The sequence below is a fragment of the Vipera berus genome, assembly GCF_964194415.1.
Source record: "Vipera berus genome assembly, chromosome: 7".
NCBI classification, from domain to species: Eukaryota; Metazoa; Chordata; class Lepidosauria; order Squamata; family Viperidae; genus Vipera; species Vipera berus.
This window is the reverse complement of record NC_138209.1, coordinates 19,997,251-20,023,800: the sequence shown is the minus strand read 5'-3', so window position 1 is coordinate 20,023,800 and position 26,550 is coordinate 19,997,251. Positions and strand designations below refer to the sequence as shown.

The following is a 26,550-nucleotide window of genomic DNA, read 5'->3' as shown; positions in this document are numbered from 1 at the left end:
AAAACAATTCTAGAAGACACAGAGACAGACAGAGAGAGAGAGAGAGAGAGAGAGAGAGAGAGAGAGAGAGAGAGAGAGAGAGAGAGAGAGAGAGAGAGAGAGAGAGAGAGAGAGAGAGAGAGAGAACTTTTAAGTGTGAGTCAGTGTGTCCAGTAAGATCCACCACATGAATAAAAGCCATTGTCAATTGCTGTCCAGGAGAAGAAAAATGGGAAGGCACAGCAGCATCCAAACAGAACATATGGTTACCTGCTCTGTTGCTTAACTACCTTGTGAGCTGTTGCTAGGTATCTTAATCCAGACAGGACTTTCTTGGATGAGTCTAGAATCATGCCCACATGAGTATAAAAAGACAGAAACAGCTTAAAGGGGCAGTGCTCAAAGACTCAGTGTTAATATCTGCACATAGCTTAGTCCAGTTTTCCACCTCATACGGCTCTCCAGAAAGGCTGATCTTACAGTTTGAAGAATAAGAATAAAAATAATTCATCCATAATCCATGATTTGAATAAAATCGTATGTGTTTAATTATTATCAGTTTCTTTCCTTCCTTTCCACCTCAGAAACCGGAAACACCTCTCCCAACTAAAGTAGGGGTAGAAGTCAACATCTCAAAGTCTTCTAGACAACATCTCCAGTAAGCTTAGTTAGCATAGGTAATAGTCAGAATTTATGGAAATATAGTCCAAAATATCTGGAAGGCACCTGGTTCAATGATAATTACATGTGTTTTTGCTTATTAAATAATTGCTTCCATCTACAAAAATCACATTGATCATCTCACCTTTGATATAACTAATGGCATGTGATATTAACTGTCTTTGGTTATGATGCTAATAATAATTTTAGGATACGTGCTTTACCCAGATGCTACAATATTGCTACACAAATTATTTCATAATTACAAAGGCTGAAACTTATTTTTGGCAGATACTGAATGATTACTTGTTCTCGTTCAACTTCAGCTTCTCTCTTCATTTTCATTGTTGATTTTACCTAACATAAAATTTGGATCAAGATGTAATTAGTGCTACAAGAAGTGAGTTTGCATTCTTCTGGAAAATGAAGCCTTACATATGGCTTATGTTTTTGCTTCCAGTAAAAATATATATATAAATATTTGCATTTAAAAAACAACAACAGCAACATGTTGAGAAAATTGATTCATTGTTTTGCTTTTTAATTAGTCTGGAATACAATGTGGAGCTCATTGAAATGTAGTAGGGGCCTTTGTCTGACATAGTTTCTCACCAAATGCCTCAATTTCAATGTAAATGTTCAATTTCAATGTAAATTTCAAGTATAGTAACATGGCTTTAATGCCATAAATCAGTGTTTCCCAACCTTGATGATTTTAAGATGGGTGGACTTCATATCCCAGAATTCCTCAGCCAGCCATGTTGGCTGGGGAATTGTGGGAATTAAAGTCCATCCATCTTAAAGTCACCAAGGTTGAGAAACACTGCCATAAATGTTTATGGCCTGGGCCTATTTTTATCATCTAGTCTACACCATGAAAAGGACACAGGAAGATGCTCCTGTTGAGGCTTTGGTACCATTTGAATGCCACAAACTAGAAGTATAGAATTTTTGTCACCTTGATAATATACCAAATTTAACGCAACACATTGATATGAGTAGAGCCAGCACTCATATTTCGATGGGTTTCAGATTTTGGGGGTAAAATAGGTGCCTTAAGTCACTACAAAGCCAAATACCAACTCACACAATGAACTTCTCCAAAACTTCAAAAAAGACATTGAACTTTTTAAATCCAGGACTTCACTTATTTCATTCCTACCATAAATTATTATATTGTTTTAAACAAAGGTGGCAATATTTTATTTTGGAGGAATGCCCTCCTCCCCCAATATACATACAATAGTATTGTATGTTCACTTGAAAATCCTCACTGAGTTTAATTTTCATTTATGTTTAATTTGAAAATATCCATATGTATCTCACCTTTACATTTAAATCCCAGGAAACAATTAATGTACCAAATCACTATCTGAAATTAATAATAGACTTGATAAAACTTAACCCACACAACTGAAACATAAGTGTATCAACGTGGAGGGCATTCAGCTGAAAAACAGGACAGAATGTCACAACTCAGTAAAACCAGACTAAGAGATTTCATGGTCTTAGGTAATGTATAAGAAGCCTTTCCTCTTCTTCTCTCAAATATTCTAGATACCGAAGTTGACTGACATGGAAATTTAATCTTCGATATGCAAAGCAAGCAGTATATTCACTATTAATTTAGGAAGCATCCACTTTTCCCAAGGTACGCTGTCTGAGGAAACTGACTCATTCTGCCTCAGTTTCAACCAGTCTTGGAAATAGCATGTCTTCAGGTAGAATTTTTAAAAATGGTAGCCCAAATTGCATAATACAAGCCTTTCCCTAATTGGAACTGTTCATCAAACATTCTTCTAAAAGTTTGGAGAGCGTATTTCTTATAGTAATAGAAGCGTCCATCCTGCTTTAAGTATGGCTCTCATTAAGTGTGAGTGGATGTATTCCAAATGCCTTTTAAAATACATTTTCAACATTATCATAGTGACCTCTTGTAAAGGGAGATCCGTTCCTTTAAGCAACCTTTCCTGACCTCCGCAGCTAAAGAACAAAATAATGGAGCAACAAAAACACTGACGCCTGCCAAAGCAGAAGGAGTTCCTGTGAACTGGCTGAAACAATAAATCTCCTCCATGCTGAATTCCCGGAGGGAGGCTGTCGTGTTTCCTCCTGTTCTTTATCAAGATCCCCCAAATAAGCAGGATGGGCAGTGGCTCTCCACAGCTGGCCTTACTCCCTCTTTCTCTCTGCTACAAACCTTTCCCACCAGCTAATTAGAACCAGGTTGTGTGAGAGAGTTTTGGTCCTGCTGCCGCCTTTGTAAGAAGACATCTGGAGCACCCTGAATGATGGCTGGGAAGCTGTGGAGCACTGCCCTCCTTTCCCTGGCTTTGTCTGGCTTCTTCTGTGAGGAGGGTAAGGCCTCAGATTTCTTTGCCACACTTTCAGCTTTCTCAGAGCAGTGGAGCTAGTAAAAGGGCAGCCTGTTATGTTGCCATTTTGTCACCAGATTGCAGTAATATTTTGTAGTAGATTGCAGTAATATTTTCTGGGGTCTCAGAAAATCTGCATCTACAATGAAAGCAAATACATATTTCTTTCTAAAGCTAACAAGTAAAAAGATCTGTCTCTCATATCTTATCAGTAAACTTTTCTAGAGGACTAGCTCCTTGTAAACAAATTATTATAATTTATTTATTTATCTAACTGCTTCTGGTGTGGCTGCAGGAACATCATTCCAGGTGCAATGAAATGATAATATTTGTATTGTCATATAGGCATCCAAAATTATTTTTAGAAGAATTCCCCACCGGTGATAAAATGTCACAAACTCAGTTTAAACTCTCTTTTACAACCTTGTAATCCCTTAATTCAGAGTAGAGTTGGGGTGGCTGGATGGAGCTGTGCAATAAAACATCACAATCCTGCTAAAAATTAACTATTCACCTTAGAAATATTGCATTTAAAGAAGTAGGTTGTTTTCCATGCACAGTTATTGGAAAGAAACTCCTTTAACCACAAGGAATTTACTTTGCAGAAAACAACCATACCATTGCATTAGGGTGTTCCTAATGCAAATCCCATTGTATTTAATGAACTTAGTGCCAGAAAAATAAATATGCTATTATAGTGCGGCCATTTTCTATTTGTATTTCTAATTTTATTCTAGTAAGAAGAATGAGTGGGGAATAAAGCAATGTCCTGGCAAAAATAGAACACTGTGATCTGTGACAGTTTGGGAACATGATGCAACTGGGACTGGAGATTCATTTCTTAATATTTATTATGGATTCCAGCATTGATGCACTCTGTAGCAATCTTTAGAGGGCTGCTCATTTATCAAGAAAGTAATTCAAAACAATAATCAGAAAGCAACTAGTACTATTCCTTTCCAAATGTTCTGAAAGAATCCAAGGCCAGAAGTTTCATTTAGCAAGAAAGAAAATTGTGTTATTGTGGTTTATTCTAGTTGTGTCTTCTAAGTAGGTGCACAGTATCCTTTTATCCTTTCACAGATGCAGGAATAGATCAATTGATTGAGTAGCTAATAACTATCAGGATCCTTGTGGTTAACTAATTATGCAATCCTAGGTACTGAATTAAAATCACCTCCTTTTGTTGTAAAAGAGAAGACTGGAATTAACAGAGTTCTCACTGAAAATTCTGTTTACACCTCAAAATTCTCTTGTATTTGTCAGGGCTGAGGTCTAAAAATCCTTAATATATTTTTGTCTGACATACATACATGTGCATTAACACACGTAACATGGAGAAACTTTACTATTGATACAGCAAAATAAAAAGGGTTGAACAAGCGATAATACAAAAATTGTATTCATATGAGCAAAAATGTGTGGATGCATGTACTGTATATATTGCTCAAGACAAACTGAGATGAATAAATACTATTTTATTCAAGATAATAAACTCTCTTTTTTTAACTCTGGATTCCTCCCCACACTCCTTTTATTAGTTATTAACTAAAGTTTTCTAGCATGGCAGAATGCAGGATATGGAATCAAGGATTTAAGTTACAGGAAGACTGATTCCTGTTGAGGCTTATGCACAGGAAGAGCAGCTCAGCAATACATAATGAGATAAAAACTCCTTCACTGGATGTGATAATGGCTGGATGGTCATGCTTTAATTCGGATTCCCACCTGGAGCAATGGGTTGGCTTTAATGGCCTAAGTGACAATACATGCTCAAAAAGGGGGGGGGGAATGCCATTGACATAGGATGAATTGATGGAGGGGGCTGAGTTGGATGTTCTGTCTCCTGGAGTCTCAAAAGTCTTATAGACCACCTAGTATGTGAAGGCAGTGAGTGAGAGGGCAGGTACAAAGGAAAAGATGGAAATGTTGTGAAAGAGTTGGAGACTTGTGCCATGTTACACACCCTAAACAACCTTCATAGAAAGAAATTTAAAACAATGTGCAAAATGGTAGATACACACAATATAATCATAGAATTGGAATTGGCCACTTAGGCCATTAAATTGATTTTGTAAAAAATTAACTTGTAGAGTTCCTTGCAAAACATCATTCCCTAGAAAGTAACTTAAAGAATGAAACAGCCATTGAAAGCTATGAAGAATATATATGTATATGTACTCTTTATATATTCATCTATTTTCTGGGTGCACTGACAATATATGAATGGACATACAGTATGTTGTTATGGCATAATATACAGCCATTCTTTTTTGTAAATAATGTTACATTATCAATGTATTTAGCCATAATATAGCTAGCACCAAATTTGCAAATCAATATCCATATCCAAAATATCATAGAAATATCACATATATCTGGCCTATAGTCATTAAGCCTGCTATGCAACACTTCAGATTTAAGGTAAAAGGATGCTTTGGAGCACAAAGAACACAAACATATAACCTTTCAGCAATTCCTTAAGCTTGTCCTTTCTCAAGATTAAGTGGCAGTAATGGAGAGCAAAGACACAGCTTAGTTTTGGTTAGTTTTGGAAAAGGTATAAAATAAGTTTTAACATACTGGTTTTCCATTTCAGGGACATTCATGGGTTGATGAATGGAGGGCGTGTCTATGAGATCTTTGCCCCACTTCTTTTTTACATGCATTAGTGGACATTAAAAAGGGGTAGGGCTGTGATCACATGATCATAACCACCATATTTTAGCTCTTTCCCCAATTGTTTATTTCAATCCCAGAATCACAAAACAAAAAAAATTCCCACCACCACAGAGGGCTTAACTTTTTTCCCTCAGAGACCTTTCTTTTCTTTCTTTTTAAAAAATTCAACTCTTGACAGAAAATTTTTATCGCTCCATGGAAATACATAGCATCTGCAATCCCTTGATCAGGACAGATGCTTTTCCCTTAATTCCCAGCTCCTAAATTCTAATAAAATTTTAACTTCTTAAATGTTATTCATAGTAAGAAAGAATAAGTCCTCAGTTGTTAGAACAGTTTCCCCTGAGGCCCTGTTTTGGGCTACCAAGCTGAAGTGTTAATACTTGAATGATGTTGAAAAACCAAGTCTATTTGTTATTTTAATATTTGGGGGGATTCTCATACATTCACTTATCATTTTTAGTTATAAGATCCCAGCTGTAGCTTTAGAAATTATTCTTGCATTTGTCCAAGAATACGTGGTCTTGATATTAAGTCTGCTACTGCCATATTTTTTGGTAAAAAGAATGCTACTTTAGTTTCAACTGAGAGACAGACAAGGAAGCAAAACTAATTAAGGAAATGGAACTAGATTGGCATATTTCAGTTGAAAAAGGGAGATAGGAATAACCTCCAGAACACATGCCTTTAGCTGATACATTCTGTCTCTCTAATAAACAACCAAGAAAGGCTATGGATTATAGACAGCAGTATCTACAGGTTGCTGTCAAAACCTACAAGATGGTGGCCATGGTGTCATGATCAAAGCTCTAATTCCTTTGCACAAGTGTGTGCCATCATAAAGAGGGCAGGGCTTTAATCATGCTGCTTTACCTGCTGTGTTGCAGATTTTGATACTCCCTGATGGATGACCATGATCATAAGGGATAGAACATTCATATTATAGGATGTACCCATGCTGAAGCTTAGCAAGTAATTGGTCATTAACTGGCTTTATTATAGGATTGATAGTTCAAAACAACCTTTGCCTCTTAAAAAATAATCGTACTGGATTAGGCCAAAGGTTCATAGAATTACACTTTTGTTCCTGAATGAAGAATATGTGTGCAAAACCACAAGGAAGACATGAATACAATAACAATTCTCCAATAATTAAAATCCAGAAGTCAGTTTTCTCTTTAGAGAGAGAATGTGTCTATAGTCCTTACATGATCATGGGCATTAATAACATTGTTCTACATAAAATTTTTCTAATATTCTTTTATTTGTAACCATCCCGTGCAAAGTGTGGTAATGTTTTCAAGCATGATGGTGGCCATTCTGTAACATCACACAAAGGTACAGGCTCTCAAATAAAAATTTTAAATGAACTCTCTCAAGTTCAGCCAGCTGGTGAAATCACCCTTGAGATATCATACCAGAATTGTATCTCAGAATCTGACAATTATCAGATCCCAGGCACTTATTTTATTTTGGAAAATCATGGGCACCATTTAGAGAGACAGCGGGCACTGCAATCTTAATCCTGTCACTATAAGGTGTGAAATGTTTCTTTTGTCTTTCCTGTCTCTCCTCCAATTAAAATCATTGATTTAGAATTGTGAATAGTGGACAGCAATCTTCTCTCTCTCAAGTTCCAATGCAATCATGCACGATTTTTACAATTCTTTTGTTATGTTTTCCAAATTTGTAACCTCAAACTTTGTAACATGTCTTCCGCACACTGACCTGCTAAGCTTGTAAGCCGCCCTGAGTCTTCGGAGAAGGGCGGGATATAAATGGAATTAAAATAAATAAAATAAATAAAAATAGTGAACTTTACCTTGGGAAAGAGTCTTAAGGTCTTCTTCCTGATAGCTCTTTCATCACAAAGCTTTATAATAATCCTGTGTAGACTCATTGAGCTTCAAGTGACAAGTTTTGACATTTAGTATTGTGTAATGTTATGTGTAAAAGACTTTAGACGATGGGGGGAAGAGGTGCTGCCTAGGACATGGGTCGGCAACCTTAAACACTCAGCCATTTGGACCCTTTTCCCACAGAAAAGAAAACACCGGGAGCCACAAAACCCTGCTGCTTCCCCCCCCACCAGCACTCCACTGCTGCTGCTGCTGCTTACCTCCCCCTCCCATACAGAGCACCCTGCTGCTGCTGCTTTCTTCCTCTACCCACCCCTGTGCGGAGCACACCCTGCTGCCACTTTTCCCTCCTACTTCCCCCATGCGAAGCATGCCCTGCCGCCGTTTTTCCCTCCTACCTCCCCCACATGGAGTGCGCCCTACCGCCGCTCTTCTCTCCTACCACCCCCACATGGAGCGCCCTGCTTTCACTGTTTTTCTCCCTACCTCCACCATGCAGAGTGCCCTGCTGCCGCCAATTTTCCCTCTTACCTCCCCCATGCACTCCCTCCCCCGCGTGGAGCACCCTGCTGCCATTGCTTTTTTCTCCTACCTCCCCCATGCAGAGTGCTCTGCTGCTGCCGCTTTTTCCTCCTACCTCATCCATGCAGAGCACCCTGCCACTGCAGCTTTCCCCAGCAGCAAAGGTGGAATTTGGGAGGCAGCGGCAGGGAATAGCCCAGGCATGACCCAGCAGCAAAGCTCATCCTTCCCACTCAAGAAGCCTTCAATGGCTCCTCGGCCATCTGAGTTGAAGAAAGCAGAGGCGCAACAGTGGGATTGCTCTCAAACAATAAGAGCCGGGTGTGCTGCTCGCTCGTGTGCACCCACCTTATTAAGAGCAGTCCTGCTACTGCGCCCCTGGTTTCTTCAACTCAGATGGAGCAAAGTGGGGAGGAGAACGAGGAGGAAGAGTGGTGAGGCTTTGTGCCAGCCAGCCAGCCAGGTGAGGGGTAGGTTGGGAGATGGTGGCTGGCTGGCTGGGGGGATCATGGCCACTGGGGGAGATCTCCCAAGCCTCATGACAGCGTCATTGGCAGCTCCCTCCACCCAGCCCATTTTCTTGGCTCCATACAAGATGCTTGGCAGAACCACCCCTTCTGCACCCCTGATCGGACCCATGTGGCACCTTCTTTCCAACTCCGATGCGGTCCTCCATCACTTCCTCTGTCGCCATGTGCAGTCTTACAAACAAGTTTGTGAGCAGTCCCACAAACTTTTTTGGTTTGTTGGACTGCCCACAAACTTCTTTTGTTTGTGGGACTAAAAAAAGTTCAATCAATTCCAACTTCACAAGATTTTTTTTCCATGAGAAGTTGGAATTGATTGATTGAACTTTTTTTTTAGGTGGTGGAGGACAGGGATGAAAGAGCCGCTTGTGGCTCCAGAGCTGCAAGTTGCCGACCCTTGGCCTAGGTAATGGTAGCATTTATAAGAGATAAGATTATAAATGTTAACATTCATAAGAAGTAAGAGAGGACGTGGTCCTAGACCCTCCCCTACTTCTCAAGCTATAAAGGAGACAGTGGGAGAATTGCACTTTCAGACTTCTGAGATTCTGTTAATGCAGCCTTACAATAAAGTAATATTAGCTCATTTGTTCATGTTTCCTGTTTGGTCTATAGGTTAGGAAAGGTTGAGACTGGAAAGCATGATGTTTCATTCCTTTTTTTACTTAGTGATCTTCTTAGTCAATGTACTTTCTATATATAAGTGGAAATCAGCTAAATAACATTTCAATTGTTTTTTTAAAATCTTTTAGTAGCTGATAAAAAGCAGAATGTCCTCCCCTTCTTCCTTTCATTCAACAGTGTCTTAATGTGCAGGCTGTAGCAAGTGATAGAAGCCTTATTTATCTTATCTTTGAAGTGCTGAGACGGAGTCATTGTGAATTTGCTCTCACTTCCTGCTCAGTTTTAATTGTTTTCTTTATTAATTAAATGCTTCTCATGCAAAAATAAAATTTGTGCAGTGTGTTGTAAGAGTGACCTTAAAGGGTGAGGGGTGCAAAATGGCAGGCCTTGGGGATATAAAAGTTCTCCATTTATTTGGATGCTCTCTAATAAACAAATAATCTCAGTTATCTCCTGGTAAGTCTGTGAAAGACTATTGCTTAGCTTGGCTAGTAGAAAAAAAGGGAAAAAAATAAAAGGGATCCATAGTGCACAGTAGCTGCACTGAAGAAGACCAAAAGGACAAGTATATCAAGTGGAAAGGGGGGGCACATAACCAAGGAAGAATATAAAGCAAATAGCCTGAGCCTGCAAAGGTAAAGTCAGGAAAGCTAAGGCTCAAAATGAACTAAGACTTGTAACAAAAGTCAAAAATAACAAAAAAGCTTCTTTCAACATGTAAAAAACAAGAAAAAGGTTAAGGAAATGATTGGTCCACTAGTGGGAGAAAGTGGCAAGAAGGTGACAAGCAACAGGGAGAAAGCAGAACTACTTCATTTTTTTGCATCCATATTTACACAAAGAGAAAAAACAGTCCAACCTATTAAAATAGTACCGTAAAAAACAGATTAGAAACACAAGTTAAGATAGACAAGAAAATGGTAAGTGAGCACCTGTCTACCAGGACCAGATGGATTACACCCCAAGTTTCTGAAGGAACTGGCAGATGTGATCTCAGAACCACTGAACTACATCTTTCAAAGATCCTGGAGCATTACGGAACTGCCAGAGGGCTGGAAAAGAGCTGATGTAGTTCCCATCTTCAAAAAAGGAAAAAAAAATGGATCCAGGAAATTACAGACTTATCAGCCTGACCTCAATACCTGGGAAGATCATAGCAATGAATCCGTGAACACCTAGAAGCAAACAAAGTTACCATATTTTCCGGCGTATAAGACAACTGGGCGTATAAGACGACCCCCAACTTTTGAGAAGATTTTCAAGATTTTTCGTCTCATACGCCGGAAAATACATGCCAGTTGCCAAGTGTCCGACACAAGCCTGATTCAGCCCCGTCTGATGCGGATGGTGTAAAGCCGCCCTTTTGAAGCCCAAAGGGGCTTTTCCTTCCACCCACCCTTTGGAATACATGCAAGAGCTGCGTTCACACGACACGCTCTTCCAGGCCAGACTCTGCAAATGGCACGCCAGAAGCCGCAACCACCACGGGAACTCCGAGTCCCCACCTTTTGGCAGCCTGCATGGCCGAGCGCAATCCGGCTTTGAGAGTGCATTTGCAGACAGAGCAGCTGCCGTGTCTGGAGCCAAGCCCCGCCCAGGAGGCGGTCGGCCAGGCAGGCCCAGAAGACACGCTGGAGAGCTGGGCTTGGGGCGGCCATGCTGAGGCCGGCTGGCGAGGGCCGCTGCGTGGTCTGAGGGTGAGAGGGGCACCAGGCCGCCATGTACCACTGTCCAGGCTGCCGGGAGAGATAGTGGGTAGCAGGGCGCGCTCTGCTTATGCTCAGATGCCGCTTGGGTGAGGGGGAGGGGCTTCCTGCCGCTCCCGGGGTCTGGCATTTGCAAGGGGGAGGGCAAGGGGCTTAGAGGCTCTTGGGGGTGGGAAAGGAGGGTCACGTTGGAGGGGGGACTGGACTAAGGAGGCTTGAAGTTGCTTTGCAAGAACGGGGGTGCTTGATTGATTTATGTACTATTTTCCGGCGTATAAGACGACTGGACGTATAAGACGACCCCCGACTTTTGAGAAGATTTCATGGGTTAAAAAGTCATCTTATATGCTGGAAAATACAGTACTTTATCAAATGCCTTATTGAAGTCCAAGTAAATTATATCCACAGCATTCCTCTGGTCCACTAATTTTGTCACCTGGTCAAAGAATGCAATAAGATTTGTGTGACATGATCTGTTTTTTTACAAATCCATGTCGGCTTTTGGTAACACCGTATTTTCCGGCGTATAAGATGATTTTTTAACCCATGAAAATCTTCTCAAAAGTCGGGGGTTGTCTTATACGCCCAGTCGTCTTAAATGCTGGAAAATACGGTAAATCAGTGGAACAACCTGCCTCCAGAAGCTTTGAATGCTCCAACACTGGAAGTTTTAAAGAAGAAATTGGACAGCCATTTGTCTGAAATGGTATAGGGTTTCCTGCCTGAGCGGGAAGGGGTGGTTGGACTAGATGACAAGTTGACCTCCAAGGTCCTTTCAAACTATTATTATTATTATTATTATTATTATTATTATTATTATTATTATTATTATTGTTGTTGTTGTTGTTGTTGTTGTTGTTGTTGTTGTTGTTATATATTTTAACAGCAATCTGCAATTTCTTCTCACAGCTATTAAAACCAGGAGATATGTTTCATCATTTGCACCTCTCATCTTGGCTAAATGTTATTAGAATAGGTTAGCATATAAATGAAGGACCGCCATTATATATATATACATGTACATATACATGTACATGTACATATACATGTACAGGGCTTTTTTTCCTCATAGAACGCTCAGAACGGAGTTCCGGCACCTTTTTTGGATGGAACCTTGTAGGGTAGGCAAGGTGGCTTGTATGACATGTGTGAGTTCCGGCACCTTTTTCTTTTACAAAAAAAGCACTGTACATGTACATGTACATATACATGTACACACACACATATATCTCCTGCTGCCACTTTTAACCTTCTGATCAGTTGGGGCGGGTCATTTTTAAGTTTCTTCCTCTGGCCAGTAATTGATTGGATCTCCTCCCTCTCTCAACTGTTAATAGACAACATCTCTTCATCCCCTCACCTTCTACACATTCCTTTACATGAGATTTGGAAACAGCATCATTTAAAAGGTTCCACCATGGTTATAAGCAAGATGGTTCATCCCATCATCTTCTGGGTGTTCAAACCCATGGAAAATTGCTGTCCTGTGAGAAATAGCTATCTGGATCATATGTGAGTGATCTCCTGTCCTCTCTTTACCTGGAGAGGTTCCAAAGAATTGATCTAATCACTAGTTCCTTGGTGTTTGCAGTACACAGAGGCTTCTGCACTTTGCTATATCTCCCTTGGAAACCTCAAAATTATATTATTGCTTTAGAAGACTAAATAGTAGTTAAACTCAGCTTGAAGACAACTTACCATTTAACTTGTCCAAGCCTCAGCACTTATTAATTACTCAGCCAAAACTGGTTGACTTTAGAAATCTGAGTAAACACTCCTCCTTGAATAGGAGACCTTCTGGATATTCCATGATTCTTGCCTAGGCTGTTAAACATCTCCACAACAATAACAGTGCAAGTAACACTGCCAAGAAACTGCAGGAGCTTACCTCAGTTTAAAGGCATTTTTTATCTATTACCTTAAGCTGAAACCAAGATAACTCTCAGAGTAAACTAACAATCCTCAACTGGCTTCTCTAGATATTTAGGGGTAATTTTTAATCATTTCTGACTCTCTTTACTATGTGTAGATACTTGTAATAATAGATCAATATCATGACATAGCCAAAGATGCATTAAGGTTCCCTTATCTTGCAAAGGGGAAGGTACAGGTGAACAAGGGGGTGGAAAGCAAGCCTCAATTTTGGACTGGTTAAGAATGTATGCATTTGGACTGAATTCAAAGTGGGTTATAAATATTTGAGCAAAGAGGTTAGTATTTTCAAACCTTATCCTCTTTGCAAGTGCATATTTATTCATATACATTATGTCCACAGCTATTAAAATTTATTGTACCAAGCCTACTTCTTATTTGGATAAGATATACTGACATTAAAGCTACTTTAAAAATAAATCCAGTTCTTGAGACATGCTGCTAGTAATGCAAAGTGCACCCTAATCTCATTTGTGTTGACCCAATATTTTCCATAAATTAGAGATGAGAGTGACCTTATCAATGTAAGCAAATTATCTGGCTATTTCCCACAGCTTTATGAGACTAGGTTTTAATTTAAATATCTTACTTAAATATTTTAGCTGGTCATTTTTTCCTTCCAAGCTTAACTAGTAAGTACCTATATATTTTTGGTGATATGCAATTTGGTGATATGCATGTCACGAAGAGAAGAGTGAGGGGTGACATGATAGCAGTGTTCCAATATCTCAGGGGCTACCACAAAGAAGAGGGAGTCAAGCTATTCTCCAAAGCACCTGAAAGCAGGACAAGAAGCAACGGATGGAAACTAGTCAAGGAGAGAAGCAACCTAGAACTAAGGAGAAACTTCCTGACAGTTAGAACAATTAACCAGTGGAACAACCTGCCTCCAGAGGTGGTGAATGCTCCAACACTGGAGGTTTTTAAGAAGAGACTGGACAGCCACTTGCCTGAAATGGTATAAGGTTTCCTGCCTGAGCAGGGGGTTGGACTAGATGACCTCCATGGTCCCTTCCAACTTATTATCATTATTATTATTATTATTATTATTATTATTATTATTATTATTATTATTATTATTATTATTATTGTTGTTGTTGTTGTTGTTGTTGTTGTTGTTGTTGTTGTTGTTATTATTATTATTATTATTATTATTATTATTATTATTATTATTATTATTATTTTATACGTTTTGCTGTTGTTTACAAAATGTCACTTTATTTCCTAAACAATAGACTTGGACTTGATACTCCTTGTATATTTTCTCCTTCTTGATTTATATTTTTATGATTTGGGGGGGGGATAGAAAGGATTGGAGCCTAACCCTTGCCAAAGAATGATAATCTTGCTATTTTTGAAAACAAGTCCCATTAGTTAGTACTCAAATTTTTGAGAATGTCATTAGCAACAGTTCATGTTAATCACTGTGAAAAAGGGGGACTGCAATATCTAGCACTGTTGCTTTCTCTTTCCCCTATCTGGAAACCAAAGTATTCACCATGAATGTGAGAAGAGGCGAGAAAAGAGACAGGTGGTCATTTTCCTTCCATTCAGAGACAGGTACCCTTCAAGAAATGAAATACTCTGTTGAAACTTTTTTTTTGCCTTAAAATTGGATTAATGTTAAAGAAAAAAATGAAAACAAAAAGAACACACCCCTCCCATTTGCCCACTCCTTATCCAGTGAAAACCTTAAGTGTCTTCCAGAAGACTCTCCACTAGCTATAGAAAGCCTGCTGGCTTTGTATAGGTTCACAGATGCCTTCAACCTACACAAAAAGAGAAGGTCAAAGAACATGAGGGAGGAGGAGGAGATCATTCAAGCATTTGGGGGGGATGATAACCTTTCAGAGCATAACACTATAATCTGATGCACCTTGGTCATCAGGCACTTCATCATTTCATGTGTTTCAGAAAGGATCTGAATGTTATGCATGGTGGAATAACACCAGGGTAGAAGCAATAATTAATATTCGCTCAGAAAAGCTGTGTGTGGGAATGTAATGTTGCTCAGTGATTCTATCATAATCATTTTCTTCCAGGAACATGTCAGGAACAAAGCAGCTTAGGTGTGGCATCATGAGCATATAAAAGATAAGAGGAAACTCTAAAAATAACTGCATTATAGATATATTTGCAATGACCCTCTTCAGGCAGTACACAGCTTAATCACATTCTTCTGGTAGAAGTTAGATGTTAAGTGTTATGTACTGGGCTCTTGTGAAACACTACGTGGGTTGCTGGAGCAGCTAATGGCTCTCCAGCAACCCAGACTACAAGTCTCCTGTGCTGCAATTGGCTATCTCCAGGTGGCAATGGTTGATTCAAACCTATTGGCTGCCACCTAGGGGTTAGACTATATATTGCGGCTAGTTGCAGCCATTTCCCCAGTACAGTTCCAGCATGAAATAAACAATGAGTTACCCTGTACTCTGTTCCGCATCTTCATTCCTGCACCAAAGAACCTGCTATTTAACAGTGGCGACGAAGGTGGGATCCTGCTTCACCGAATAAAGAGCTGAAGTCTACGAGGGAAAGGCAGCACATGTCAGAGGGAAGAGGCATTCCCCCCCCCTCAAGGTCGGCTAGCAAGCTACGCTAGTGACCTCGTGCTCAGTGGACTCCTTCCCTAAGCCTGAAGCAGGATCCAGAAGAACACAGGAACCAGCAAGAAAGAATGCTGAAGATTGGCAAACTGCAAGAATTCAACGTGAAACACCCGGAGGAATGGCCATCATATCTATCGCAAGTAGAAAACTATCTCAGAGCCAATCAGATAGTGGAAGAAGGAGTGAAGGCTGCAACGCTACTGTGCGTGTGCGGCCCAGCTACCTTTGATTTAGCCAAGAACCTTTTCGTGCCGACACCAATCGAAGCGGTCTCTTATGCAGATCTCAAAAAGAAGCTAACTGGGCACTTCCAGCCCAAGATGTCTGAAATGGCTTGGCGGTTCAAGTTCGACCAAAGAGTGCAGCTTCCCAGGGAGTCAGCGTCAGAGTTCATAGCGGGACTCAGGCAGGCCACACACCTATGCAAATTTTCAAATTTAGAAGAGCGACTACAAGACCAGTTCGTCTGCGGCCTATGGGACAGAACGCTTCAGCAGAGACTATTTGCTAGGCCAAATTTAACATTTTCTGAAGCACAAGATGAGATGATGGCCAACGAAGCTGCCGGGGACGCCGTTCAAACTATACAGCCTGCCAAATCAACAAAGTTCAAAGAAACGGTCTATCGTGAGGACGCCAAACACACCAAAGAACTCTTTGAGGAAGAAGAACCTGAAATCAACCGACTCCAAAAGCAACCCAACGCACCACACTGCAATGGCCAGCCGCGAGAGGACAATTATAAGGCAGTTCTCTTACCGAGATGTAAGGGGTGCGGCAGCAACCATTTTCATGCCAACTGCAGATTTTGTTCAGCCATGTGTAGAACTTGCAGAAGGACAGGCCACATTGCAGTGGTTTGCAGAGCCCGCCAGAGAGACCGGCCACCCAAACGCCAGTCGGAAGAACCAACTAGGAGAGGTACTGGGGTCCAGGGTCCAGTTAGTGTGGGATTTTTCAGAAGCCGTAGAAGCATATGCCACACCAGCCAGCCTCTCTGGCTGAAGAAATAACCATGGTTTTTAGCACAAAACACATGTCATAAGAATCTATAGGAAAACATACAGGAACTTACAGAGATGAATATGTGAGATGAACTTTAGAAATTAGAGAACTCCTCTGCACTTGAGTGCAGCATGAAGCCAGCCTGATTTAGCTCACAGTAAATGTGCACAAGATTGCTGCACACATTAGTTAATCAGAGTGATTAATCATCTAAAACTTGAATTGCAAATTGGAATTGCCTCTCAATTTATTGACAATAAACAAAGACTCTGGGATGAGAAACACTTAAAGGGCCTTCCATCACAGCAGGCACTCAACTTGGCTGCTTAAATCCCATTAATTCCACTTGCTTCTACAGATACGCCTACCCAACATCTATTCTGTGAGCAGCAAGGCATTTCTATAGGGACATAATCACTTCTGCCTGTTCTGGATTCTTAAGCAGCTCCTTTGGAGTCATAATACACATTTTGAAGTAAAGATTGCAATTTACATGGCACTGAAATTTTCTGATCTTTCTTAACTGCCAATAGACTTTTCTTGTGCCTGAGTTCTCTACTATAATTTGCTTTTCACATGATAATATCTGCCATATAATTAAGACTTTCACAGCAGATTGACCCAGTCAAGATGTCAAGCACAGGGCCATTTAAATATATTTACTGGGGGGGGAATGCTAAACTCAAGAATATATCCCAACTGATTATAGTTGTACTATTGTGTTACTTACTGCTACTTATAGATGCAGAATTAGGAATCAGTACTTTCATGGCACAATACTTATTTCTATTTTAAAAGTATTGCAATTACAATGAGCAAACAAATTATTTATCTTCTTGGAAACTGAAATCTTTCTACTATTAGTATAATAGAGTAAACCCAAACCAGAAGAATTTATATGATTTTGTCTCTTATATATACAATGAAAGTAAAAATGCCCAGAAGTACAGCTTAGTTCCTGGTGATTACCTGTACACAACTGTGCAATTTTCTTGGCAAGACTGTAGAGATGTTTTGACATTGCTTTGTACTGAGATGTTTATTTGGACTTTTAAGTCTAACCTATAGCCCTGAATTTCCAAGTATTAAGTAAATTCAGCTCTCATTAATGTCAAACAAGAGAGGCACTTGAAGACAGGTTACCTTTACTTTTTAGAGTTGTGTAAAAAAAAAGGAATATATCAGGTCCAGCTTCTCATGATGCTGCTCCATAAAGCAATTTTGAAGCATTAGACTTTAATGAAACAGAATGGCAGAACATTTGACAGATAAATGGAAATGCTTCACATAGCTCATAGTTAACTGTACAATCATGAAGAGATGGTAATCCACCTGGCTAATTTTAAAAGCATTTGAACAAATATATGAAAAGGTGATGTCATATTAGGATCAGGATTAATCAAGATCAGAGGCAGGTTGGTTGGTTGGTAAAAAGGGAAATTAAGTTAGTAATTATTTTAGCTTTTATTAATGATATAAATATATGTCTTTGGTTTTTTTACTTTTTTACATTATGTTCTGTATCATTAAAAAAATTACTGATTATTTAGATACAGCTCAGCAGATTGTTTCTGTTTTCATCCAATGTCTTCTAATTAATTGCTAACTAGGTATGTGACAGAATTGGTTCAAACTTATGGGGGTTTTTTGTTTTGTTTTCTATCTTTTACAGTTACCATATCCACTAGCACTCAAGGAAATATTGGTAAGCAAAAACATGTAACCATATCTTGAAAACAATGACATCAATTGAGATGTATTGTTTTCATTTTGGAGAGTTACTTATAGTTATTATATGTTATTATAAGTTATAATAAGTTAGTTACTCTCACCCTATAAAACTGGGGGAGGGGAGGCAGTTTTTATGTGAATCTGACTACCACAAGACTGATTTAATTAATAACTGAAGCTGTGAAGCAGCAAAACATCAGCAAAGAAGGTCTAGACTAGAACAAAAATTTGAAATCTGTAAAATAATCCTATTAATCTAAAGAGATCCTCACATCTGTAGCTTTAAGCTTCTCTAATATTTAATAGAGAGAGATAGTATTTTAACTGGACCTCAGAAAGCCTAATATGGCTAATTGAAGAATAATAACTTATTGATATCCATTATCAATGCAACTATCCCATATGCCTGTATAGTTAACTGGGCCACTACCCTCCACCAGGCTCTGCATTTACATTTAAGTGCTGGGATTCCATTGATAATTAATGTTTCTGCATGGCTGAGAGTTTGTACATAACCATGTGGAAGATTTCCAACAAAGCCTTTTCAGGACCCTGGAGAGCAAATTGCAAAAGCTACACCTAGAAGGCAGACTTGGCACCTATCTGAGGATTTTCGGAGATTGGCAAAGCCAAAAAATCCTTCTTAGCTCCACCCTTGCTTGGTGTTGTCTTTAAACCTAAAGAACCTATAACTCTTTTCTAAGCATTTAAACTCATACATAGCTAGTAAATTATAGGAGAATCATCAGAATCTGAATTATCTTCAAGCTGAGATGGCACAAACAGGCTTCCCCAGAACTGACATGAATATATATTTATCATATGGAGAGTTCTTTACAGGCTTTTGCTAAACTTCTGATTCTGTTGATATGACATCCAGCAGTTCTCCTATGCCAACTATTTCATTGGCTGGTACTCAGCCAGGATGGTCAGTACTAAACAGCCAGGATGGTCAGTACAGTTGTGAGACTATTGGACCACATCCATTAATCTCTCACATTTAGCTCCCCCTGTATAACGTCTATCCTAGGTACTCCCCTATATAATGTCTGTCTATAATGCAAAGGATTTTAACTATGCTGAGTAAAGAACACAGAACATACTCTAGATTAGAGTTTCCATGCTCTCCATCCAGCATAGTTAAAATCCAGGGCATTGAAGAGCATCAAATTGGGGAGATAATCTCATCCCAGTTAATCCCAAATGATCCTTATGAGTTTAAATGAGCAGTCATGAAAATGTTTTACATTACAAAATGAAAATAAGGTTATGAATTGATTTTATTCATGCCTATTTTGCTGCAGCATTAGTTTGCACTTCAATATTTTTAATTTTTTAAATATTTTAACATAAAACCACACAGTACAAAGCAGTTTATATATTTAAATGACATGACAGGCATATATTCATCACTATATAGTAAGTCTATAAGTAAATTGAAGATATATTACATTCTCCAGATGACTGTGACTATACTGCTCCATCTGGTTAACAGAAACACCCCCAAATTAACACTAATCAATTTCATGACATCTGTATTTTGTGACAAGGTAATTTACAAACCAATTTGCCTAACATAGCAATATTCCATATTTGCTGTACCATCTTCTATTGAACTATTTTCTAATGATTTTAAAAATCTAGCAATAATAAATTTATTTATTTATTTATTTATTTATTTATTTATTTATTTAGTTATATTTATATACCGCCCTATTCCCTGAGGACTCAGGGCGGTTTACAGGGAATTAAAAATCCAAAATACAAAAATTAAGAACCAAATTAAAAAATATTAAATTAACCCTGTAGTCAGTTAAAAAGAACCCCAAATTAAAAATTCCTCCTCAGTCTGGGCCCAAGAGCTCGAAGAGCCAGGTCTTCAGGCCCCGGCGGAATGATCGAAGGTCGGGGGCAGTTCTCAGCTCCACCGGCAGCTGGTTCCAGAGGGCAGGCGCTCCCACCGAGAAGGCCCTATCCCTGGGTGTCACCCGCCGGCAGTCTCTTACCGGCGGGACCCTGAGCAGACCCTCCCTGTGGGAGCGCACTGGGCGAAGGGCATTTGATGCCGGCAGCAGGTGTTCCCTCAGATATCCCGGACCCAGGCCATGTAGGGCTTTATAGGTGATAACCAGCACCTTGAATTTCACCCGGAGGGCAACCGGAAGCCAATGCAGCTCACGGAGTAGAGGTGTTACATGGGAGTATCGGGAAACCCCCATTACAACTCGCGCGGCCGCATTCTGCACCAGTTGAAGCCTCCGAGTGGTCTTCAAGGGCAGCCCCATGTAGAGAGCGTTACAGTAGTCCAAACGGGAGGTCACAAGCGCATGAGTAACTGTGCGTAGGGCGTCTCGGTCCAGATAGGGACGCAACTGGCGCACCAGGCGAACCTGGGCAAAAGCCCCCCTGGTCACGGCTCCTATATGGTCTTCGAAATTGAGCCGTGAATCCAGGAGGACGCCCAAGTTGCGAGCCCTATCGACGGGGGGTAACACCTCACCCCCCATCATTAAGGATGGAATAACTTGGTTAACCCGAGATGCCGATATGCACAGCCACTCAGTCTTGGCGGGATTGAGACGAAGCCTGTTTCTCCCCATCCAGACCTGAACCGCCTCCAGGCACCGGGACATCACGGAGAGGGCATCACTGGGTTGGTTCGGGGTGGAAAGAAAAAGTTGGGTATCATCAGCGTACTGATGATACCCCACCCCAAAACCACGAATGATCTCGCCCAGCGGCTTCATATAGATACCAGCTAATAATAAACAGGTTAATAAAGATTTCATGTTTTATTATTTTATCCGTTTAAAACAGATGTAATGAGTCAATGTGGAGATTTGAAGATTTTTTTATAACAAAAATATTTATATTTCTATAAATTCTTTATCCAAAATGCAGCCACCTGTATAGATATGTAACGTTAGAATTTTTCATAATTACTCAAGATTCAGTGTGGGAGGTTTCTAGTCATGGATCAATGTTAAGGTAATTTCTTAGTTTGAGCAGAAATAGTTCTAAGTTATTTAGATACAAATATTTGATTCCAGTCATGAATTTATTTATTTGTTTAATTAATTGAATTTATTTGTTGCCCCCAATGCAATTCGAGGCAGTTTAAGGTATATAGGTATTCTATATTTTTACCATATTATTGTTCTTAGAAAACTCTGTGTTATCTTTACTGAAGTCTGCATCTAGCAAAAGTGTGCATACATTATATTATTGTTTTCCTGAAATTCCATATATTATTATTATTTGTTCAAATGATATCATAGTTTGGAATCTGAATATAACTATATTGCTGTTATTCAGGGAGAAAGTCAGTTAATACTAAAAAGGGGGGGCTGCTAAATTTCAGGCTATGTATTCAACTCAGCTGGTAGTTTAAAACTGCAAAATAAAACTGTAATCTTTAATATTGAATATGCTTTCTATAGGGTCTCCCACGATAAATGCCACTTCAGCAGCAAAAAGTAAGTTCTTGAATAAACAACTGCTTGAAATTCTACATTAACTATACATGTTGTACAAGTGAAAATATTTAAAAAGTTTTTATCAGTATCTTATCCACCACTGACTGTATTAAAGACTGATTGTATTATGTTTTTATAATATTCTGTTGCATGGATACTGTTTCAAGTATAAATTAATCCTTTGCTCAAAAGACAATCATTTCCAGTTGGGGAAAGCATCTTTTAAAATTAATATTGTTCTGTGTGCTGCCACCACATGGCTGTTCTTGGGAAATTACCAATATGCTAATTGGGTCTGCCAGTACCTTCCCCCTTTGTGATGTATTTCCTATCCTGCTCATGATGCTGTACTAAGATCCACCCCTTCTGGGTTGGACTTCCTCCTTCTCCTTGCTCCCTTGTGTTCCATCCTCCATTGTAACATCTGAACACAAGCCATGCGGACAGTAATCCTGTTACTGTCTTTTGACCTTAAAGTTCCAACCACGTTCAACTGACCACACCTTCTCTGCTGTAACCACCTTCTACATGCAAAATAAAGGTATTTCAGATGAACCAGGGGCTTTATGAGTTCACTGTCTGCAAAGGGCCGTTAAATGTGACTAAATTCGCTTAAACATACCAATAAGTGTTTCAACAAGGAATTAAAATCACGAGCACAACGTGTCTGTAGCAGAACAGTCAAAAGACAGTTATTAATTTTTACTGCCTGCAATCCATTGTGTATGCATGTTATCTGCAAAGCTTAAGTGAAAAATCAGTGATCAATTTAACTGGCTGCATTGTGTGTGTTGTCTACAAGTAAGAAGTCAAGGATAACAATTACTCTTACTGGTTGCATGTGTTTACCTCAATCAAGTTTAAAGTCCAGTTAGAAATGTGTTTTAATTTCTAAAATCTGCAATTTAAAGTCTGTAACGTTTCTACAATCAAGTTTAAACAGTCAGGAAATGCAATCTGAATTCCTTCTCTCTGCATCCCTCATGTGCATGTTGTTTCTGAGCAAGGCAGAGGTAACAAAGGATTTGGAAATAACATCCTGTGAACCTTTGTTTGAAAAGGCTAGTAAACATCTCATTGCCTCTCTGCCAGTTATTGCCTGCAATTTAGAATGACTGTTTGTTTGCAACTTTCAAGTTTGTGAAACCAAAGAAAGCTTAAAGAAAATTTCCTGCCTGCCTTTTTTCAAATAGTCTTTCTCTAGAAGTTTCAGAGATTCACCTTTTGAAAAACGAACTCTGCTTCTCTGGCTAAGCTATTAGTGGCCATAAGGATAGACAATAAAGTAATTTGTTGCCTTGGTAACTGGCTCTTCAGTGAAGGAGACCTCCACCTTAGGAATGCGAGCTGCTTGTAAGCTTGGATGTTATACAGAGAGAAAAGCATTCATTGATAGCCATTGCCTTGAGAGTTGAATTTTTCTCAAACAAAATTTTGCCAGTTGCAAATGAAATCTATGAATAGCCATGCAAGCATTTCTACAGAGATCATCCTGTGCTATTAGCCATTGGTTTTAAAGTTGAGCTCCAACAAAAAGTTTGCCAGCTAGCAATTTTTTTTCCTTCCTCTCTCTTTTGCAAATAAAGATTGCTGAGAAACAACACTGTCTGCAAATTTGAAACGCATCTGAAAGCTTGTATACAGAGAGAGACTTTGATTCATACTTATAGCAAGCTATGCAAGCATTTTTATATGATAGGAAAATGATCTAAAATCCTAAAATAGGTGTTTTAAATCTCCAAAAAGGAGATCATTCAGCAAGCAAATCAATCCTACCCAGCCCACTAGCTTAAACAAAGGAATGAGGGAGCAATTAACCTCTGTCAGTGACAAGTTACAGCCTAGGGTTTAGCTCTCAACACGGAGAGGCAGTTCCTCCAAGGGTTTCAAACCGGCTCACAACTTGTGGTCATAGGGCAGAACAGTTGCTTCACTTAATGTCCCAACTTAAGCTAGGGAAGGTACCAGGCTTGCATCCAAACAGCGACCCTAGTGGTCAAGAGGTGAAGTTCATTGGAGTACTCACCTACACAAGCAGCATTCCAGTGGCTGCTCAGCAATTAAAAGGCTTGTCCTCAGGCACGTGTAGAGTGCCCCTAGTGGTCAAAGGGTGAACCTTCCTGAAGTCCCTAACCACACAAAAAGTGCCCCTAGTGGCCAACAGGTGAACTTCCCTGAAGTTTCTGACCACACAGAAAGTGCCCCCTGGTGGTCAAATAGCGAAGTTCACCGAATTTAATCAGAAAATATCTAGAAAATTTCTGTACCTGTCTTAGCCATGGCGGAGTGTCTCATCGATTTCGAAGAGCCGGTTCAGCCAGACACCCCTGAATTGCATCAAGAAGATGGAAGACCCAAGCGTACAATAAAACCAACCCAGAAACTCATAGAAATTTATGAGGCAATTAAAGATGAATTTTCCACTAATCTGTCAGAGCTATGGGACAGAACCACACACGCCATAACAATTTTGCTCAGTGTTGATGGTAATCCTGCTGTATTAAGAGACTCTATAGATCGCTTATCTGCAGCTTATGAATGTTACCAGCGGCTGTCTACAAAATACATAGGTTTTTTGAATGACTCTAATGTAGCTAATTCCTCAACAGAATTAATTAAACTTGAGGATCTGAACCAGCAAAGAGATCTCCTGGTGCAAGCGGCAAAGAATAAGGCAAAAAACCGTATTGCTGACCTGCAAGAGACCAGATCTCATAGGTCCACATCAAGTAGACACACAGTACACCCTGCTAGATCCTCTCGTTCCAGGTCTTCAATGATATATCGCAAGATACTAGAGACCCGTGCACTTGTAGAAGAAAAGGGCGTGCTTCTTTCCTTAGCCAGAAAGGAAGCTGAAATAAAAATCCTCCAAGCAAAGGAGGAAGCCCAGGAAAAAGTCCGTCAAGCAAAGGAGGAAGCCCAGGAAAAAGTCCGTCAAGCACAGGAGAAAGCCCGTCAAGCAGAGATGGAAGCACAGGAGAAAGCCCGTCAAGCAAAGGAGAAAGCCCGTCAAGCAGCGATGGAAGCACAGGAGAAAGCCCGTCAAGCAGAGATGGAAGCACAGGAGAAAGCCCGTCAAGGAGAGATGGAAGCACAGGAGAAAGCCCGTCAAGCAAAGGAGAAAGCCCATCAAGCAGAGATGGAAGCACAGGAGAAAGCCCATCAAGCAGAGATGGCAGCCAAAATAAAGATTCTGCGAATTGAAGGGAAAGAAGCCGTTGCCCCAGCAAAGCTGAAGGCCTTCGAACAAGCGACACAGGAAGATACTGATGTACAGGGTTCCATTCCAATAGAAGTGGAAGATCCGATGGAACGCGCCAGTCAATATGTGTTAAAGCAAAATGTTTGCCATGATGCAGAGCCATCTTCCACACTGCCTACAAACATCACAGTCACCCCAGAACTGCAAGGGCCTGCACTCCTTCAACACCACAGCACAAGTGCATTTTCGGCACTCCCCACTCACCAGTCAAAGACCACAGGTGCGTCAGCTGTGCTTCCCACAAACACCGCAGAAGTTCCGCGCCTGACAGGGCCTACACCTCTCCTCCAAAACAACACAGGTGCGTCAGCTGTGCTTCCCACAAACACCGCAGAAGTTCCACGCCTGCAAGGGCCTACACCTCTCCTCCAAAACAACACAGGTGCGTCAGCTGTGCTTCCCACAAACACCGCAGAAGTTCCACGCCTGCAAGAGCCTACACCTCTTCAACCAAACAACACAGGTGCATCAGCTATGCTCCCTCCAAACAGCACAGAAGCTCCGCGCCTGACAGAGCCTACACCTCTTCTTCTAAGCAACACAGGTGCGTCAACCGTGCTTCCCATAAAGAGCACAGAAGTCCTGTGCCTGCCAGGGCCAACACCTCTTCAACAAAGCAACACGGGTGCGTCAGCTGTGCCCCCGCCAAACAGCACAGAAGCCCCGCACCTGCCAGGGCCTACACCTCTTCTTCAAAGCAGCACAGGTGCATCAACTGTGCTTCCTACAGACAGCACAGAAGCCCCAAGCCTGCCAAGGCCAGCACCTCTTCAACGCCCAGAAACAGGTGCGCCAACACCTCAAATTGCATTACCTCTTGCCAGTGACAACATAATTTCCAGCAATGATCAATGGTTGAATCAACAACCAGCACAAATTTTAGAGATTACACCACAGCTAAATGATCCTGCAACATCATTTTATCCTGGTGTACCTGATCCTTATTCACCAGAGAACCCTCACACCCAAGAGGTTCCACAAGTTTCTTCGGCATCAAAGAGTGAGAGACCAGACCTTCCTGAGTACGCCAAACACGCCAATCGTCGAGAGCCCACCGCCAATAGCCTCTCAAAGTTTAATGACCATCCAGAAGACTTCAGATCCTGGAAAACAATCTTCAAAACTGTTGTTGGTGATCTCAACCTTACCGCCAGAAAGGAACTCGACCTACTCTTTTCCTTTCCCCTATTCTCATATTTTTGCAGGTTTACAAGTCAACACGCCTGGACGAACAATGAACCCAGCTTCGACTTCGCTGAATCCAGTGTGCCTGCTCCATTACCATCATCAAGGTATGATAACACAGCAGCTCAACACAGAGACTCATGTGGAGCTGTGTCTACAAGAAAGATGGACATCTCACTTCCTCCTCTATGGAGTGATTCAGGTTTCAGCATTTCACCTCCTGTACCATCCTCTCCTCTTCGGAGTGATTCAGGCAGTGGCAACTCACATCCTGTACCACCTCCTCCTAAATGGAGCAATTCAGGTGGTGGGGACGAATACGCTACAGGTGCTGTGCTTCATATGGCTATTTTGCTAAAAATTGAAAAGCCTTCATCAAGTGCACAGAATGTGGCAGCGACAAACATGATACA

The 26,550-nt window shown here is 40.4% G+C and overlaps 1 protein-coding gene across 7 annotated transcripts in view; it reads left to right on the top strand.

Annotated features, from left to right (window-relative positions):
- Positions 1–2,854: 2,854 nt before the first annotated feature.
- The window catches only part of EMCN (endomucin), a 51,648-nt gene continuing 27,952 nt past the window's right edge, over positions 2,855–26,550 (top strand). For all 7 annotated transcript variants that reach the window (XM_081332814.1, XM_081332816.1, XM_081332815.1 and 4 more), the window contains exons 1-3: positions 2,855–2,997; positions 18,153–18,185; positions 21,652–21,687. In XM_081332814.1, coding sequence (XP_081188940.1) covers positions 2,928–2,997; positions 18,153–18,185; positions 21,652–21,687 — 139 coding nt within the window. In that variant the 5' untranslated portion in view covers positions 2,855–2,927. The remainder of the gene's footprint in view (positions 2,998–18,152; positions 18,186–21,651; positions 21,688–26,550) is intronic.